Genomic DNA, 18,159 nt, shown 5'->3' on the forward strand with positions numbered 1-18,159 from the left:
TCACCCTGTATGGTTTAGGTTTCTGACCTGCTGGGGATCTGTTTCCCACCCTCTCCTATTCCGAGCAAGGAGAGCTGAATTTTTGCAACTCAATTTACCCCGTAATATTTCACTTATAGAGAAATACACCAAAATTGTATTTAGCAGGAGCAAAGTGTTGGAGAGGCCTGGCTGTATCACTGACCTGAGGTGAGCTGCTGCTTTCACCTTTGTCCTTAAGGGACACAATGCCAGGAACTGCTGTGTTGGCCTGTCTGGCCTGGCTTTGGGTGTCTGCTTTGCCTGGTGCTGGACTGGCCCTTCTCTTAGCACAGCATGTTTTTGCAGATTTTTGGGGGAATGCTGCAGATATACTACCCCTTGACACTGTCAGCAGTGCCCAGGTAAAATCTTTCACATAAATGGCTGTTTTTCTGGAATACTGGGGTGTCCACACCTCCTGGCAGCAAGACTGGAATTGTTTTACTAATGTCATAATCCATGTCCACCCACAGCATCAGTTCTGAACCGTGGCGTTTACATTAAAAACATGCCAAGCATACTTTGGGAGGGACATAATAATAATCTTGTTTATGTAATAAAACTAAAACAAAATAAAAAGAAATAAAACCAATCAAGCTTGGTGAAGCCAGTCACCATATGGATAATGTAAATGACAGCAGGAGTGGCTCGACACTGCCTTGCATGATATGCTGGCCCTGTGTTTGCAGGCACAGTAAGCCAGCGTGTGGACATTGAAGTGACAACTAGACTGAGTGTCTTTACAGGAATGCTCCCAGGCAGCCAGCTGTTACCATGGCCAGGCCGAGAGTAGCCACACAAACATGGTGCAGTGGCACAAGCACCGACACAGGGTGCTGCAGGAATTCAGCACGTGTGGCCGGCCTCGCAGAGCGCTTTTCTCGTAGCTCCTAGGCAGGCGTGTTTCGTTTCTGTGCAGGCTGGTGGCACCGCGCCCGGCAGGGCACATGGCACAGTGGGCCAGGGACGAGCCAAGCACCGCACCTGCCTTTATAAATGCATACAGAGCAGGAGGGCATGAGCATCCCAGAAGGAAACAAAGCACTCTACAGCTACCCGGCGATGCCCGCATGGGCGCTGACACCGGGGCTGCCTGGAGATGCCTGTCTCAGGCTCCCTGGGGATTCCACCGGCGGGCTACAGGCACGCAGCGTCCCGCGGCCATTCTGGCATGCAGGAGAGAACAACCTGGAGCTCCGGGCCCGCGTTACGGGGCTGTGCGAGTGCCCACCGCCGCAGCCGTCCGGCCTGGGGCGGACGGGCTGCCGCGGCCCGGGAGCCCCGCGGGCCCGGCCGCTCACTCCCGCCCCCGGGGGCGGTGCCGGCGGCGGGGGCGGAGCGCCGGGCGCACCTGGGCGACACCGCCCTCCCGCTCCGCTCCGCCCCGGCCGCGGCGACGCGGGCGCTCCTCCGCTCCCGGGGCGCCGGGTCCGGCCGCGCCCCCGAGCTGCGGCGGCGTCCGCAGCCGGAGCGCCGCCTCCGCGGTGGTGGGGACAGCGCCGGGCTCCGAGCGGGAGGAGGAGGAGGAGGAAGGAGAGCCGGCGGGCGGGTTCCGCGGCGCGGCCTCCGCGCCCTCCCCGTCCCGACCGCGGCCCCGCCTGCGCCCGCTCGCCGCCGGGTGGGCGCTGCGCTCCCGCGGCGCGATGTCGGCGCGGCGCCGGCGGAGGGCGGCTGCCGAGGAGGAGGAGGAAGAGGAGGAGGAGGAGGAGGCGGCGGAGGCGGGTAGCGACAAGGTGAGGACGCGCGGGGGCGGCGGCGGCTTTTGGGGCAGGGGGCAGCGCTGCCTCCCCCCACGGGCCCGGACCGTGTGTGGAGCTCCGCGCTGCGCTCCGGACCCGGCAGCCGGGACCCTCCCGGGCTGGAACCCGGCCGCGCTCTCGGGTGGCGGGAGTAGAGAGAGGGCCGGGTGCCAAGTTAGGGGTTGCGGGCCCACGCGTGTTTTGCCCCATTGCCATTCCCCCATGGCGAGACCGAAACGGGAGCGGCCGGGCTCTCTCCGGGCCCGCAGCGAAAGCTCAGCGCCGTAGCTGCGTGTCGTGTCTCACCTCTTGACGAGGGAGCTGATGGCGTGGTGTGACCCCAGCCGGGTGCTGAGTACCACTCGGCCGCTCCCTCACACCCCTCACTCCCCCTGCCCGGTGGGCTGGGGAGGAGAGTCGGGAAAAAAAGGTAAAATCCGTTGGCTGAGATAAGAACAGTTTAATAATTGAAGTGAAATAGTAATATTAATGAAAAAGGAGATGACAAAAAGATGATAAAACCCCAGGAAGTGCAAGTGGTGCAGAATACGATTGCTTCACCACCTGCCCAACAACGAGCAGCAATCGGCCTTTCTCAGCCAATACCCCCCAGGAGAGCCTTCGGCCAGGTCAGATCAGCTGCTCTGGCCATGCTCCCTCCTGGCTTCTTGTGCGCCTCCTCACTGGCAGAGCACGGGAAACAGAAAAGTCCTTGACTTGAGCTAAGCACTGCTCAGCCAAGCAAACACATCAGTGTGTTATCAACATCATTCTCCTGCTAAATCCAAAACACAGCACTGTAGCAGCTACTAGGAAGAAAATTAACTCTATCCCAGATGAAACTGGGACACTGACCCAGGCAAAGAGTGTGCTTCTGTGTGGTAGGGCTAGTCCAGTAGCACTGGAACTAACTCAGAACAGTGATCTGCTCCATTTAAAGGCTGTGTCAGCATTTCCCCAGCAACTCTCTCTGCTTTATGGCCTGTTAAGTGATAGGCATTCACCTCTGGCCTGGAAAGGACTTACAGTATGACATTTCTGCTAAGGCAAGAGGTTTTTGAAATACTAAGTCTATGCATCAGGTTCATTACAGTGGCAAAACAGCCACAGTGCTGTTCTTTTGTTTGCTGTGGAGTTAAGGCTTATCTCTACAAAAGCTAAGCACATCACCACATCACAGTTGCTAATTGTCTGAATAAAATGAAAGAGAAGGTCTCATTTGGGTAACTGGAATTAAAGTTTTTTAAAAAAAGCTTTCTGACTGCTAAATTGAGGTAGCAATACGTGTCTTTTTACTTGAATCAGTTACTCTTAAACTTGCATGGATGTCGATGTTGCAGAGTGTGTAGTCTGCCTTAGGCATTGTGGCAAGGAACTGGAAAGTGAAACTCAGGACTGTTTATTCCTTGCTTTGGTTGCTTTAACTAAAAGCAATGAACTTGCAAATTTGTAGTGCTGTATTGAGGGCTGTAATCACATAAGATAGTGTTTAGATTATAGCTGTGCACAGTATTTCTCTGTAGATCAAAATTAACTTTTAAATATAATTTCTCATCACAGTGTGCTCGAAAAGCTGTTTTTCTGTGGAGATACTCTGGTTTGCTTTGTTTTGCAGAGTAAGTTTATTTCTGAGGTGTGCAGTGAGCTGCCTTCAAAGAATTCTTGCCATTCAAAGCCTCTGCTACTCAGACCTCCATAGGGTGCCCCTAATCTTGGTTTACCTGTGTGATTTTCAGAAAGGAAAATGCTGTTCTAACTTACAGGCCTGCTGTGGTTTTACTCTAGCTGCTCGACAGCCTAGTGTTTCATCCCATTTGGGATGATGTTGGGCAGCCAGGAGGCTGGTGCTGTGTATGCAGCCAGGATGCTGGTTACAGGAGATGGATTTCAATGTGCATACATTTGTGTTCACTTGAATGACAGAAAAGGAAAGCCTTTTCCACTGCACAGGAGACTTTCTCATGGATTATTTGTGGGACCCTCCATGTTCCCGCTGGAGTTGTTTAACCCATCTGCAATGCGCCCAGCACTGGTGACCCTTGTCGTGGCTCACAAGTGACAGTAAGGATTGTTTTTACATATTAAGCTGGCTTTAGTGCCATTGTGGAGATGAACCAGTATTTTGTATGGAGGTTTCAATCAATGGGTCACAGTTTGGGACTCTGTTTTGAATATGAGCACACATGTAATGTTTGCTGCAGGTGATTTGATGAGCAGCATCTGGTCATCAGGATTCACAGGTGTCACATTATACAGCTTCCTAGATGGTTATCACTCTGCTCTATCTCCTGCCTGGACTTTACAACAAGTGGATACTTTTGTTGTCCTCTGGCTATTTTGAGATGCCCCATTTGGTGTGGTGATCTTGTATTTGGACTCAAAACTAGTTCTTTGGCTGATAACTACTCAGGATAGCCAGGCTGCAGTGGGTTTGCACTGCTTTCTCGAAGGCAGCTCAGGAACATCACCCTCTTCATCACTTGCAATGAAGGAGAAAACTTGTTTCTTTGGATTGTATGTGCTTTATTCTTCTTCTGCTCTTGTTGGCCCAGACCAAGACTTCCAGATACATAAAGGCAACATGCACCTTTTTTTTCCCAAGTAGAGAAGCCCTCTGTGTTTGTTGAAGAACTCCAGAAACACTAAATACTTCTGAAGGTTTTTCTGTATTCTACTTGGAGCCCTGTTTTCTGTGTGCTATCTGGTACTTTTCATGTTACACTTGCTATGTCCATAGATGCTCATTTCCTACTGAATTTAAGCGAAGCTGTTGGGGGTTTTCTTCCTCATCTGCATACCTTTTTGTCACTAATTGGAAACAACTGGTAGCTATTTCTATATTGATAAAGTTTCAAAGAAAAGTTAAATTCCTTGGTTTTGTGTGAAGGAATATGGTGTACCCTTTCTGAAAGCTTCTTGAAGTTCCCAAGCTCTGCAAGTCTTCGTGTCTCCAGTTGCTCACTAGCTTGTTGAGCTGGTGCCATTTTGCAAAATTGCTGTGAACATGCCTTTGCCTTATAGGGCCCTGCAATTTCATTAGTTTGTTGTTTTCTTTGTATTGTGCCGTGGCATGCAGGAGTGATTTTTTTGGTTGTCTCTTTCTTACTTCCTGCTGCTTGCCCTGGCTGCACTTTTCCTAAGAGTATCTGGTCAAAGTGCCTTCATAAATACTCTGAGAGCATTGGGGAAAAGAGAAATGACTTGGCATTCAGATACTTAATATGTATAAATCAATTAAAAATTTACAGGGTGATCTGCATGTGTTCGTGAGTCTTTTAAAATTTCAATTATTTGCATTCTTTGCTAAAAAGTAAGAGATAGTGCTTTCAAATGCTTCCAAAAAAATTAGTGTATCATACAGTTATTCCTCTTTGTACTGTACAGAGTTGTCGGAGTAGGACAGGGAGGGGAAAGTGTGATCATATTGCATTGCTGGCTGTTAATTATTTGTAACTACAACAAGCTTGGAATCACTGAATGCTGTTTCTCTTACGGTATTGAAAAAGCTGTTTCTGTTCTGTGGGACAGCCCTTTCAGGGAATCAATTGCCAGATAAGTTGCCCAGACCTGTGAAGCTCAGTTTGGCACTTGGATCTTTGATGTCCAAACCCCCACAAACCTGCTGGGAGATAAATTAAATTCCTAATTACAGTATAGCCTATAGATCTGTCTGTCTGCCATGGATCACTTAGTTACTTCATTGGGATTATTTCTCTTGGAGTACCCCGAAAATGGATCATTTTAATTTTCACAGAAAAGTCTGACCTCTATGCTTTCTGCTACAAGCGTGGTAATTATAATAAGGGCAGACTACTTCCAAGCTTCTGTTTTCTTGGAAATGGCGGTGAATTAATACTAATGCAGAGAGCAAAGGGTCTGTAGTTTCCAGTCATTGATTCAGTATGTGTAGGTCTCTCCCCTGTGTTTCTGCATATGTCAGGCTTTAATAGTTTGGAAACAAAGGTTTCATTATTCAGGATCTTACGATACTTTGATTCTTGGCTTCAGAGGAAAGTATCAAGGTACACCTAATTAAATACTCTACAATGTGTTCTAACTGAACTGTTGACTTTACTATGGAACCTGTGAGAGAGACTGCCAAAAGATCAAAGAGGAGAAAATTTACTTGGAGTAACACTTGGGCTTATAAAATGACAATAACTAAATGCTTTTGCTCATTGACTTTTTCACATAAATTCTTGGACAATGGCTTCATTTTTTTCAGTTGCTCTTCATGGAGACGCTACATTCTCAAAGAAGAACATATTTGCTGTCTACTTAGGAGTTCCTTGCGGCGTCCTGGAAAAACGCCGTACAAGAGGAACATTGCGAGTGCCTTTGTAACCAGAATAATTCTGCTGCGTGGCTTGCTTGGCACGTATTAATTGTCGTGGAGGGCGTGTGGTACAAAACAGCAATTCAGAAGTGTGAGGCCTTTTAGGTGATGAAAGATAGAGATGTCTATTTTTTTCTCCATGACACACAGCTGTATTTCATGAGCTGTTGCAAAATAGCCGGCAAGCAGACATCCACATGGAAGTGTAATTTATGGCGAGGTGTCACATGTTCTGAATTCCTGGTATGGAGACTCAAGCTCTTGACTAGCTGAGTTTCTCCCTTTGTGTTTGTGGTCTTGTACAGAAGACCTACCACAAGGATGAAATTCTTGTCTTTTGAGAATACCAAACTTAAACCACTACCCCTTACAGACACTTTGCGTGTGAATCAAGCAGGCAGGAGTGGCACACTCTCTGTGTATGAACAGTTCTGTCACCTACAGTTTGAAAACTCTAGAAAAAAATCCAAACCCCTTGGATAAAACTCTTAATTTGGAGTTGAAAGGTTTCCTAGGTACTTAGGACAGTACAATCTGTGCTGGTTTCAATTAGCCTTTGAAAACCTCATAAATACCTGCTCACAGTGTTGTACCCGCGGCATTTCCCATGGACCTTCACAAGTCCTTGATGTTACAGTGTACTAAGCTTGGCCACATCTCAGATCTGAAGAGCAGGAGAAGGAAGGGCTGCTTGGGTTTGTGCTAAACTTCAGAACTGCTTCTACAAGGTCAAGCTGCATTAACAAGGCTCTTGATGATTTTTTTTTTAATGCTTTTATAGTGATTAACTTAGTGTTTCCTTCCGTAATGACTGTTGTTATTTGTGGCTGTAAACTGGAATGTTTGTAATCAATCACGTAAAATAATTTAGAAAATGATTAGCAAGAAAGTCTCGTCCCCCAGTGATGAGGTTCTAAGCACCTAATGATGCAGAAGACAATTAACTAGCTTTTAGTGAGCAATGTCCTCTTTGGCTCCTGATTTTACAAATTAAATGCCTTATTCAGGAAATTGTTGTGGCTGTGATAACAGTTAACTGGAAAATAAAGCACTCATGGTAATTTTTGAAGTATGTTGCACAGGGAAATTGAAGAGAGTTGAGGTGTTGATTCCCACTGGTTATTTTAGAAATGTAAGGTGAAAAAAAGCACCAAGTTTTAAGCAACTTGCAGATTGCACCAGCCAAACTCCCATGAACTACTGAAAATCACATCAGATAAACACTGAGTCCTTCTCCAGGCTGGTTAGGTACTCTGAAGACAGCTGTGCCCTTGTGAATTCAGATGTTAGAAGTAGCAAATTTAAAATATTGCCGATAATGAGATGCTTATAAGTGATAGTTGTGTGCTAAAGATCAGAGGGATAAAACTAAGTGTGATTTTTTTTATATATATTGTTTAAACACAATTGTTTTCTGCAACACCAAAGTGGAATAAAAAAGTTTGCGGATATTCTTAGTTCTGAGTGCTTAGAAGGGAGAACATCTCTGCCATCTGCAAGCAGGGATTAATATTAAATACGCTAAGTCATGGTCTTAGGGCCCGGATTACTGCCCGTCATCTGCACGGTGAGTGGTGTCTCCCAGGACTGTACTGACAGCCTGCTGCACTCCAGAGCAGCTCACAGGGGTTGGAACATGCCTTTAGGAGAGAGCTGTGATCCCCCCCAGTTGCATCTATAGCTATTTTCCTGGGCTATGGTACAACACTCTGAATAGCAGGGTTGTGAGTGTGGTAATTTTAATTTATTTTTGTGCTTTTTCAGATGTTCCGCAGACTTTTTGAAATTTGGACCACAGCTTGTTTGCTCTTGTTACTTGTGTTAATTATAGGCAGAGTCTGCCTAATAATTATTCAGCTGTGGGGTTTCAAGGTCTGAGGAAGCATTGATCACCTTTTTGAGAGAAGTAAATGCTGTAAAATCGAGAATTTCATCTTGGGCATGTGGGTGGTACGTCAAATGAATGAGAAAAACCCGGGCCTAACTTAAAAAAAGAGAGAGGCAAGTACCCACTTGCCTTGTGCATGTGTATATTGTCAGCTCACTGCCTCGGGTTCTAAAAAGTTAAAAGCCCTGTCTAAGTGGAAAGGATGGTGTTTTCCCTCGGATCGGAGTCCCTGGAGAGCCAGGGGAGGGTCCGAGTTGGAGCCTGCCTGCAGCACCCTGGTCAGCTCCTGGCCCCTGGCCCCTCCGCAGCCAGCCCCGAGGTGTGGGCTCGGCCCTTGGCTTTGGGCGACCAGCTTTGGAAAACCTTATCTTCTGCCTCGTGTTGTTTGCAGAGGCCAGGCACTGGGACAGAGGCTACACCGAAGGGCAGCTGCGGGGAAAAGGCCACGGATTTTAAACAGAGTAACCATGCTGGGGTTGGGTGGGATGGCTGGGGGTGTAGGCATCTAAATTCCGTGGTGTCTTGTAGTGTGGGCAAAAGAGAGGCTATACCCGTGCTGGCTTAGAAAAAGTGACAAAAATACTCAGAACAAGGGAGGAAAGTAATATTGTTAAGGAAAAATAGGAAAGAAAAGCAGAAGTTTCTAATTAATGGAAATAAAGGAGAATGGAAATAAAGCAGAGAGAATGGAGATGAGGATGTTGGAAAGAGGGGGAGATGGAGAAATAGCATATAGCAGTGGTGAAGAAAGTTTTAAAGCACAGTGACTTAACAGTCCTGAGAATTGTTAAGAGCTGATGAACTTGAGGCAGCAGGGCAGGCTGGAAGCTGTTTGAGATTGTAAGAAGGTGAGGCGAGTCAGGGAGGTCAGGAGGAAGTTCATGTCTCAAGAGAGCCAGACACTGAGCTAGAGATTGCTCTCTGCATTACTGCTGTGCCAGGGCTGAGTGCAGATTTCCAGCTCCCTGGAGCTGTGATGTTTGCAACTTTAGAACGAGTGAAGTCACCCTTAGTGTTGGCTTTAACTAAGAAAAAAATAGTCCTGACAGTGTGCTCTGAGAGTTGGTGACAATTTGTACATTGTCACCAAAATATGTAGTGCCTGTTTTGCATTCGGGTTAGACACACAGTCTGTCTAGATGGTGTCTTCTCTAGCAGTCCTCAGCGAATACTGAAGGAAGAATCATAGTGCTGCAGTCGCACACAAAATTATTTTGAGTAATACAGTGTCCATGGGACACTTGGTCGCTTCACAATTTGGTTTTGGATTGTTCTTTTCAAGCCTGAGGGTTCAAGCCCTACCTTGTATAAAGCTGCTAGCAACTTCTTCTCATTGGATAAAGGGATGCATGTTTCTTCATGCATTACATCTCCTTTCTTTTCTTCTTAATGTGACATTAAGCCTTACCCTTATTCCATAGAAGGGTAGTTGGAGATGTAGATGAGGGAATGTGTTAGAGGCTTGGGGATTTCTGGCAAACTTCAGTATTCTGTGTCAGCTGTAGTATTTCTGGAAACGTATCCATGAAAAAGTGATGCCTAGAATGGAAAGTTTCTTGAATAGAGCAGGTAATGTCACAACATCCATGTACAGAGCTTCCTATAAACATTTACTGGCATACATTTGTCTCCTACAACATCTACAGTTTCACTAGTACACCTTTGCTGTCTTTTAGAAGGTAATGCAGATATTATCAGTTCCTAAATTAATGTTTGACTCAGAATACTGTTTTCTGACAAAATCGCTGATGATCTTTCATTTTGTATTGAGTTTTCTGATAGTTTTATTTTTCTTTTTGTGATAGGAAGTGGATTTGGAAGAAAGACTTCATGAGTTGGACCTTAGAAGTGATTCAGATATTCCTGATGTTCCTCCACCAACAGACAGCACTCCAGAAATCCTCAAAAGGGCTTTGTCAGGCTTGTCTGCCAGGTACAGTGAAACAAAGAGCTCTCAAATTTAACAGCTGGTGGCTAAAATTCATACAGATTATATTGCAGTTTTAAGTCTTGTACCGCAGTTTTAGGTTTCGTATGGTAGATGTGAAAATTTCAAGGATAAATTGTTGCTGGATATTACTGGTTTATTTATGCTTTGATAGTCCCTTCAGTGGAATGTTTTTTGCATAAACACCTGTATTTATCCATTGCGTGTTTTTCTAAGTAAACACAGTTTGCATAAACACCTACTGAGTCTGAGCATTGCAATAACATGAGCTAAAGAATTTGAATTACAGAATGATTATTTCTGGAGGTTGTAATAAACTGATTTCCTACCTCCAAGATTGAGAGGGAGTTTGGTTTATGAACAAAAAGATGTGTAAATTCTCCAGATAAGGTTTGCTAGATTTTTTGTGACATTTCCCCTTCTAAATAATTTGCTGTACAGTTAAATGCATCATGGCTGATACGTCCATACTTTTTAAAGCAGTGCTCATTTTTTCCTGCTGTTTCTTTTCAAACTTAGGTTTCTTCCTCCAGCCTCCCAGAAGCTTGATGGCCAACAAATGTGGGGGGATGTGTATGTGTGCAGATAGACAGATAATTGATAATTGTGTGGACCTGCATATTCATGAAGGCTGCTGGATAAAGTTCCTTGTATATTTTTTTATGCAGTCCCTTTACAACACCTGATCAGTCAAACCCTTTTGGAGCAAGCAAGTTGGATTGTTTTTTTCACTTATGCAATGAAAGAGCATTAGGTGATAGCAAAAAACTACCTACTAAAATGAATGTGGGTAATAATAATTATATATAAAATAATATATACATTATGCTCCATAAAACAAACTAAGCAATATACCGCGTATATTTTAGAAGCAATTTAGGTCTTGCAAGAGTCAAAAGAAGGATCACTAATCCAGACTATAATTAAAACCTTCCAAATCCCTGTAAAAAACCTGATCTCCTGCAGGTATCTCCAACAGCACTGCAAAATGAGTTTTTTTCCTTGCTCATTTTCTAATGTGTGGTCTGTTTCTGTTGTGTCCATGAGCTATAAGCAGATGTAATGTTTCAGGTTTTAAAAAGCCTGTGTCTAAACTGCAGCACCTGTGAGCAGAATGTGGTATTCTCCATTGCCATCACACTGCAAGGAGTGTCTGTTTCAGAATTCTGTCGTTGTGTTAAATGTGGAAGTCTTAGGTCTCCAAATCAGACTTGTTCCAAAGGACATGGTGATGCCTCAAACCTGTGACTAAGAGGTGCAGGTGAAACCTTTTGTGTTTCACATGCTTGAAATTCTTTATTGGGGTGTTTGCACAAAGGTATACAAAGGGTGCTTTGAGTGAAAAATTAAATTCCTGGTGCTTTATGAATGCTAGAGTTGAAATTACCTGACAGTTCAGTAGCCATCAGTCCCAGCAGAGCCACTGTCATCATGTGCAACATGAGTGGGTTGCACTGTAACTCTCAGAAATATGGATACTCCTTATCTTTGACTCTTGAAAGAAATAGTATCTATAACTTTCTAGCAGAGAGTTAGGATACAATGCACTTGTCAGGTGGCTTCCTAAATTCTGGAGCTTCTTGTCTTACTGAAGTTGTCTTTCCAGGGCTGTACTTGCCAACACTCCCAAAATACTGTGTGGTATTTTAACATTACTCATAAAGGACGCAGAATTCTTCTGGAGGAGCCTTGCTCACTATGGATATGCCACCAGGGCCAAGCTGCTACTGTATATCCCACATCATAGAGCAACATTAAACATGTTGTGATAAAGCCTCTCCTGCCTCTGTCCTGGTACTTAAGGCAAATCCAATTAGTGGCTGTAGCTGCCATTAACCTGTCAATGAGTCACATCCTAGAAAATCAAATTATTGTAGTTGAAGTTTACATTAGAACTGGAGTCTGATTCAAAACTAACACTGAATCAGATCTCTCCTGAATCAGGTGTATCTCTTGATGAAACAGTGAAACACAACACTGATGCAAAGCAAAACATTAGAAAGAATGTCTTCAAGCTGTAGTATGGGGCTTTGTGTTTAGCAGTAGCTTGTGATCAGTTGCTTCAGCGGACACTTAGAGGAAATGGCCTTAAATTGTGCCAAAGGACGTTTAGGTTGGATGTTACAAAAGATTTAATTTGGGAAAAAGGTTTGGAATTAAACCTTTGGAGAGATATAAATTAGGAAAAAGGTCAAGCATTGGAACAAGCTGCCTGGGGAACTGGTGCAATCACCATCCCTGGAGGTATTCAAAAGATGGGTAGATGTGGCAGTCAGGGACATGATTTAGCAGTGGACTTGGCAGTGCTAGTCTAACAGCTGAACTCGGTGATCTTAAATGTTTTTCCAGCTTAAATTATTCTATAGTAACAGATTTTTTTACTCTGTTTTCCTTAGGTAGCTACCAGCAGCTGCAAAGGTCTACAAGGACCAAAGAGTACAGCTAATGTGACCCATCAACCCCCATTGTCACATATTCTCCTGTGCTGGTTCCAGTGCTCACAAAAGCACTGGAATAGATATTCAATAGATAACCCTCTACCTGGCCAAAGAGCTACTTTGCAGCTGTAGAAAGTTGATGGTCATTTGTTTGGAGGTTTTGTTGTGTGTCTGTTACTCCCGAAAGAATCATTTGCTTTTTACCTGGCAGCCTTTCTTTCAAATGCCAGCCTTTGCATGGCTGGGCCCCCATCAGTCCTGCAGCTGACGTGCTTTTTCAGGGTCCTGATGTGTTTTCGCAGCAGCTTCAATATGGGGTTGTACCAGTTCATTGCAAAGAACATTTGGCAGGACTGAGGCAGCACAGGGGAAGAAGAAAGGTGTCTAACTTTAATTTCTTTTACTGTGCATCCTGTTTAGCGGGATAGTTGCTTGATTCTGTGTTTCTTGCTGTGCATTGATTGAAGACAAAAACTTCTGGTATTTCCACTGTTTCTAATACAGTTTAATCTCTAGTTAGCAGAGGAAGTGGAATTTATTTTCATTTATAACTGCTTGCTTTTTATTTTTTAATAGATGGAAAAATTGGTGGATACGTGGAATTCTCTCCCTAGCTATGATTTCTGGGTTTTTTCTGATTATATATCTGGGATCATTTATGCTGATGCTTCTGGTAAGTCTATTTAAATGCATTCTTCTGTGCAAGAGTTATTTGATCTCTTCATTCATCATGCCTAAGCTGAAAGTAAACTGCCTGGACAATTCAGAGTTATTGTCTTTTATTTCTGTAAATGTAAATGCTTTTGAAAAACACTTGAGGGATTCAAAGCTGGACCTTATAGATTAAGGACTTATTATATACTGTAATTACTTTTTTAGGTTTTAAACTAACTCCAAGAAGTTGTATTACTCTTGCCTTACTTAACTACTACTATTTCATTGACTAGTTTGTACCACCTACTGTTGCATGTTGAGGTTTGTTTTCAAAAGCAAACAAACAAAAAACAGACCAAAACCAACTCAAGAAAAACCCCAGACCCACTAATAACAGCAAAAATCTAAAGAAAAAAAAATTAAGAAACAGGTGCAATTTTGAGGCTAAGGAAAGCTGGCAGCCCTGGCCTTCTGTCTGCAGCTGGCACTGAAAGTCCTTCCTCAGACGTGCTCCTTTAATTCCATATTTCTCTATGGGGCTTCATTGTGGCTTTGCGTTTATCTGTAGGTTGGAGCTAGATCCCTTTCTGAGGTACAGACAAAGTGCATTTTTAGGTCATGAAGTGAAATGCTGATGAGGATAACAATAAAAAAGTTATCATATTCTTCATACATGCTGTACGGCAAGTCAGCCTTTGCTGCTTCTTTGCACCATTTTAATTGCTGGTATTTTTATGGAATGATGGTTTAACTATCTTTCCCAGTCTTGGCAAAGGAAAGGACAGGAATTTAGCTTTTAATGTGCTGAAATTGGTCCTTCCTTCTAGGTAACTGCTTCAGTTTTTAAGTTTGTTCAAGTATCTTTTTTTTTTTTTTTTTTAACTTTTTTCTTGGCCTCCCATGAGGCAATTTTAGGATTGTATTCCTAGAAACATTTAGGTTGGAAAATACCTTTAAAATAATTGAGTTGAGCTGTTAACCCAGCATTGCCAAGTCTACCACTAAACCACATCCCCAAGTCCCCATCTACACATCCTTTAAATATCTGCAGGGATGGTGACTCAACCACTGCCCTGAACAGCATCTTGCAATGCTTGACAGCCCTTATGGTGAAGAAATTTTTGTTAATATCCAATCTAAACCTCTGCTCCCTTCTAAACTTAGGCCATTTCCTTTCACTTGTTACTTAGGAGAAGAGATCAACCCCTGTCCCTGTCTCCCAGCTCAGGGGAGAAGGTAACCAGCTTAACAGCTGGTCTTAACATTAAAGAGGCAAAGGAAGCATTAAGAACCTCAGCCTTTTCCTCATTCTTTGTAACTGTGTTTCCTCCTGGGTCCAACAAAGGGTGGAGCTTCTCCTTAGCCCTACTTTTGCTTCTGATCCATTTATAGAGGTAGTTTTTATTGTCTTTAATGGCAGTAGCAGGACTAAGTTCTCATTGGGCTTTGGCCCTTCTATTTTTCTTCCTGCATAATCTCACAACATCCTTGTAGTCATTCTAAGTCGCCTGCCCCTTCTTCCAAAGGTCATAAAATCTAATGTCTTGAGAGACTGGAATGCTGTTTTGTCAGCATTATGGTCTGCATTACAGTTTCCGCACCTGAATTAGTCGGGTTAATATTTCCTGTTTTATGATGAATGACATAACGAACTACTAATTCATTGTCTCATTCATGGAGGATTTTCTTTTTTGCATGTGAAGAAACGAACAAACAGGAAAAAAAAGACCTTTTAAACTGCAGGTTGTTGTAAAAAGTTTTTTTTCCCCACAATCCTCCCTTTAGTAGTCTGTTACATTTGAGAATTATGATTATGAACAAAAAGGAGCTAATTAATTTGCAAGGTGATTTTGTGTATTCATGGTATACTGTGTGATTGCAGTCATGGGCAAGCTGTTAAGACATGAACAAAAAAGTAATTAAAGTTAGTATAGAATTTAAATAGAGTTCTTCTTTTGTGCCATAAAGCAAAACGTCTGTCTCCTAATGTAATGAGATGGTAATTAAGTTGATATTTGAGTTGATATTAAGTTTTCCCTTAACGAGACTACATACAAAGGAGAATGGAGGGAAAAACCAGTCTTGTTCATAATTATTTAATTTAACTGGAATAAAATAGCTTGTTTTTAAATAACAGTTGTTATGTTAAAACTGAACTTCAATACTGGGACTGAAAATGCCCAGAGCTTTGTGGGAGGAGTAATCCAGTGAGGTTTGGAGGACAAGACTGCTGTAAAGAGCTGGGATGTATGTTCTGCATTTGCTGGCTACTCGGGTACCAGACTTCCATGGCTTGGACTCTGGTGCCCTTTTCCACTGCAAGGTGTGATCCTGTAGTATTGCTCTTGCCTACAGCATTTAGTTTTATAAGGTTGGCCAAGCAGAAGGAAGAGCACAAGATAGGGGAGCTTCAAAATGAATTGGCTGGGGTGGTGTAAGCCTCTGAAGCTGCGTTCACAGGTTGAGCAAGATGAGCTGAGTTGGTGAGGGGGTGCCCAAAACCTTGCGTGCCGACACGCGCTGGCTGCCTGGGCGGGTTCTCGCTCCAACCCCTGCACGGGATCACCCCTGGAGGGAGTTTGGCAATTCCATACGTCTGGGTAGGGTGATCTGCTCGCAGCCTGCGGATTGGACAGGAGTGGCAGAGTCCTTTGAAACCCAAAGGCATGACAGGACATACTGCCCGACTCAGACAGGCAAGGCAGGGAAGCAGTGAGATCAGCAAAACAGAAGGAAGGCCTGGGAGGCTGTGACATTCCGACGTGGGTTAGATGACCTTTGCCTCTAATCATAAATGCTAATTCCCTTAATGAGATGCTTACAAGTGAAAGACCTGGGTGTCCAAGTTGTGTTGCACAGCTAGTTTTTTCCATTGGGTCCAGAAAATACTTCTAGAATTAAATGTAAAGGTAAAACTTAGCCAAAAGAAATAGGAGAGCTTTCTTTACAGGAAGCACTTCTGACCTGCTGCTGTCAAACTGTGTTAGTGCAGAAAGGTCAGGAGCCTTCCCTTGTTTCACGAGTATGTTCTTGAAAGTAGCCCAATGTAGGGTTTTTTCCCTTCATGTACAGTGGTTTGGAGATTTTTTTTGAAGTTTTGAATGGAGCTTAGTTTTTCCTTGGATTTGATTTGAAGCAGTTTTCTGAGTGAAATTTGACTTCAGAGTAATGTCTTCCCTTAATGCAGGCTACAGTGCTCCTTACTGCCTGTAAGAAACTACTGTAGCATATTTACCAAGCTTTTTATTTCTTTTTTTTTAGGTCTTAAGCATCCAAGTGAAGTGTTATCATGAAATCATTACTATTGGTTACAGAGTCTACCACTCATATGATTTACCATGGTTTAGATCCCTCAGCTGGTGAGTAGCAAACCAGAACATCAATAAGCCAGGATGTGAAACTTAAATCACCTTCTTCCTCTCCTGTTGTGGTGGAATGACAGCTCAGTGGGTCATGTGCAGACCCACATGAGACATCTGCCTGTAACGCAGAATTTTGTAATTGTGTTCCCCCAGTGAACTTGGACAAATCAGTTGGCCTTTTACTACTTCTTTCTTTAAGTTGTAATAAATAAATCCTTGTTTGTTTGTTTTGTTTTTATAAATTGCATATAATATTTATTGTCTTATTAAAATAACTGTTAGCTGTTGCATACTGCAGGTACTTTTTGCTGTGTGTGAACTACTTCTTTTATGGAGAGACTGTAGCTGATTACTTCGCTACGTTTGTGCAAAGAAGAGAACAGCTGCAATTCCTCATTCGTTACCACAGATTTATATCTTTTGCACTCTATTTAACAGGTAAGTGCAGGAAATCACAAAAATGAAAGAACTTTGTGCAGTATTTCTTTATTTAATTTAAATGTATATATAATTGTTCCCCATCTTTATACACTTCCAGTTTCTTTTTCCTCTGAATGCTTGAGGAAATAAGGTGGTTGCAGTTGCATTTTTCCTGTGAAAAGATGAGTACAAATTTTGCATTCACTGAGAAGAAGAAACCAACCTAAATAAGGAAATGGTCTTGAGACAGTTGAGACAATAGTGCTGAAAAGAGGCTGACAAGCATTAATTTTGATTGCTGAAGGGCTGGTGCTATTTTGGCAGGCTGTAGAGATGACTTCTGTGTGTAATTGCTGTACTGGGTTGATTCTTTACTGTGCAAGTGTTCTCCTAGGTCTCCAGTAATAGGATTTACTAATACATTTTTAAACTGATTAGTCAAAATGCCTGAGTCTTAATTTTGTCTGCACGATATTCAGATACTTGCCTCATGGAAAAATTTACTCCCCGTCCAGAGAAAACCTATTTAAAAGCCTTTTTTCTAGGAAGGAGAGACACAAGTTGGCACTCTTGTGGGGTATTGCTTTGTGAACATGTTACTATGCTTTTTCAGGAATGCAGTTTAGCAAAATTAAATCAGCTGAAGACTCAGATTGGCTTAAGGGACAGGGGCCTGTCATGCTACAAATATTTCTGAAGTGTACTGAGAAATCTGACCTTTGTGATGATCTGTCAGTTTTTCTTTTTTCTTTTTTTTTCTTAAACCAAATAAAAATTGAGCTTAGATCACAAACTTGAAACCAGCTTTGCAGAACTTGACCTTTTTCAGCTGGCTTTGGCTTGGAGAAACTGACTTTAAAAATGCCTTCTCAGTTTGTGAGGGGAGTCATGAGGCAGGCTAAGCAGGAGCAAAAAGAGGAGGCAGAGTGTAGCAGAGCCCATTGGGATTGTGGGGTCACTTAGGGGCTGTCCCCAGGGTTCAGGGTCTTTTGAGGGTCTCTGGCACCCTGTTAGTGCAGGAAGTTGCCATAGGAGAGAAGAGGTGCTCAATTAGCCACCCAGAAAATCCTTTTTGGTCGGCTGAATTCTCCAACACCTGTGCTTCACACTTGCATTGCGTGCACCCATATGCCTGTCTGGGGAAAAGGGGCAACTCGGTCTTTTCCTTTCATTTATTTCTGTTAATTATTCAAAACCAGTTTGTTAACCTGGCTTTTGAGTGGTTTTTAAAAATGATGATCTCCTTTACTAAGAATTGATGTCCACAATGGGACCTTGTATGTGCCTAGATGCATGTTCTTTACAGATGGTTTACTAGGGATGTTCATTACTGGTGTTAGCTAAACCTGTGTT

The 18,159-nt window shown here is 43.3% G+C and overlaps 1 protein-coding gene across 1 annotated transcript in view; it reads left to right on the top strand.

Annotated features, from left to right (window-relative positions):
- The first annotated feature begins 1,543 nt into the window (after positions 1-1,543).
- CDS1 (CDP-diacylglycerol synthase 1) overlaps positions 1,544-18,159 on the top strand; it is a 30,023-nt gene continuing 13,407 nt past the window's right edge. The window contains exons 1-5 of the mRNA XM_066186484.1: positions 1,544-1,754; positions 9,790-9,917; positions 12,947-13,043; positions 16,286-16,383; positions 16,685-16,824. Coding sequence (XP_066042581.1) covers positions 1,665-1,754; positions 9,790-9,917; positions 12,947-13,043; positions 16,286-16,383; positions 16,685-16,824 — 553 coding nt within the window. The 5' untranslated portion in view covers positions 1,544-1,664. The remainder of the gene's footprint in view (positions 1,755-9,789; positions 9,918-12,946; positions 13,044-16,285; positions 16,384-16,684; positions 16,825-18,159) is intronic.

The sequence above is a fragment of the Chamaea fasciata genome, unplaced genomic scaffold, assembly GCF_029207755.1.
Source record: "Chamaea fasciata isolate MVZ Bird 193981 ecotype frontalis unplaced genomic scaffold, bChaFas1.0.hap1 SCAF_6, whole genome shotgun sequence".
Taxonomy (NCBI): domain Eukaryota; kingdom Metazoa; phylum Chordata; class Aves; order Passeriformes; family Sylviidae; genus Chamaea; species Chamaea fasciata.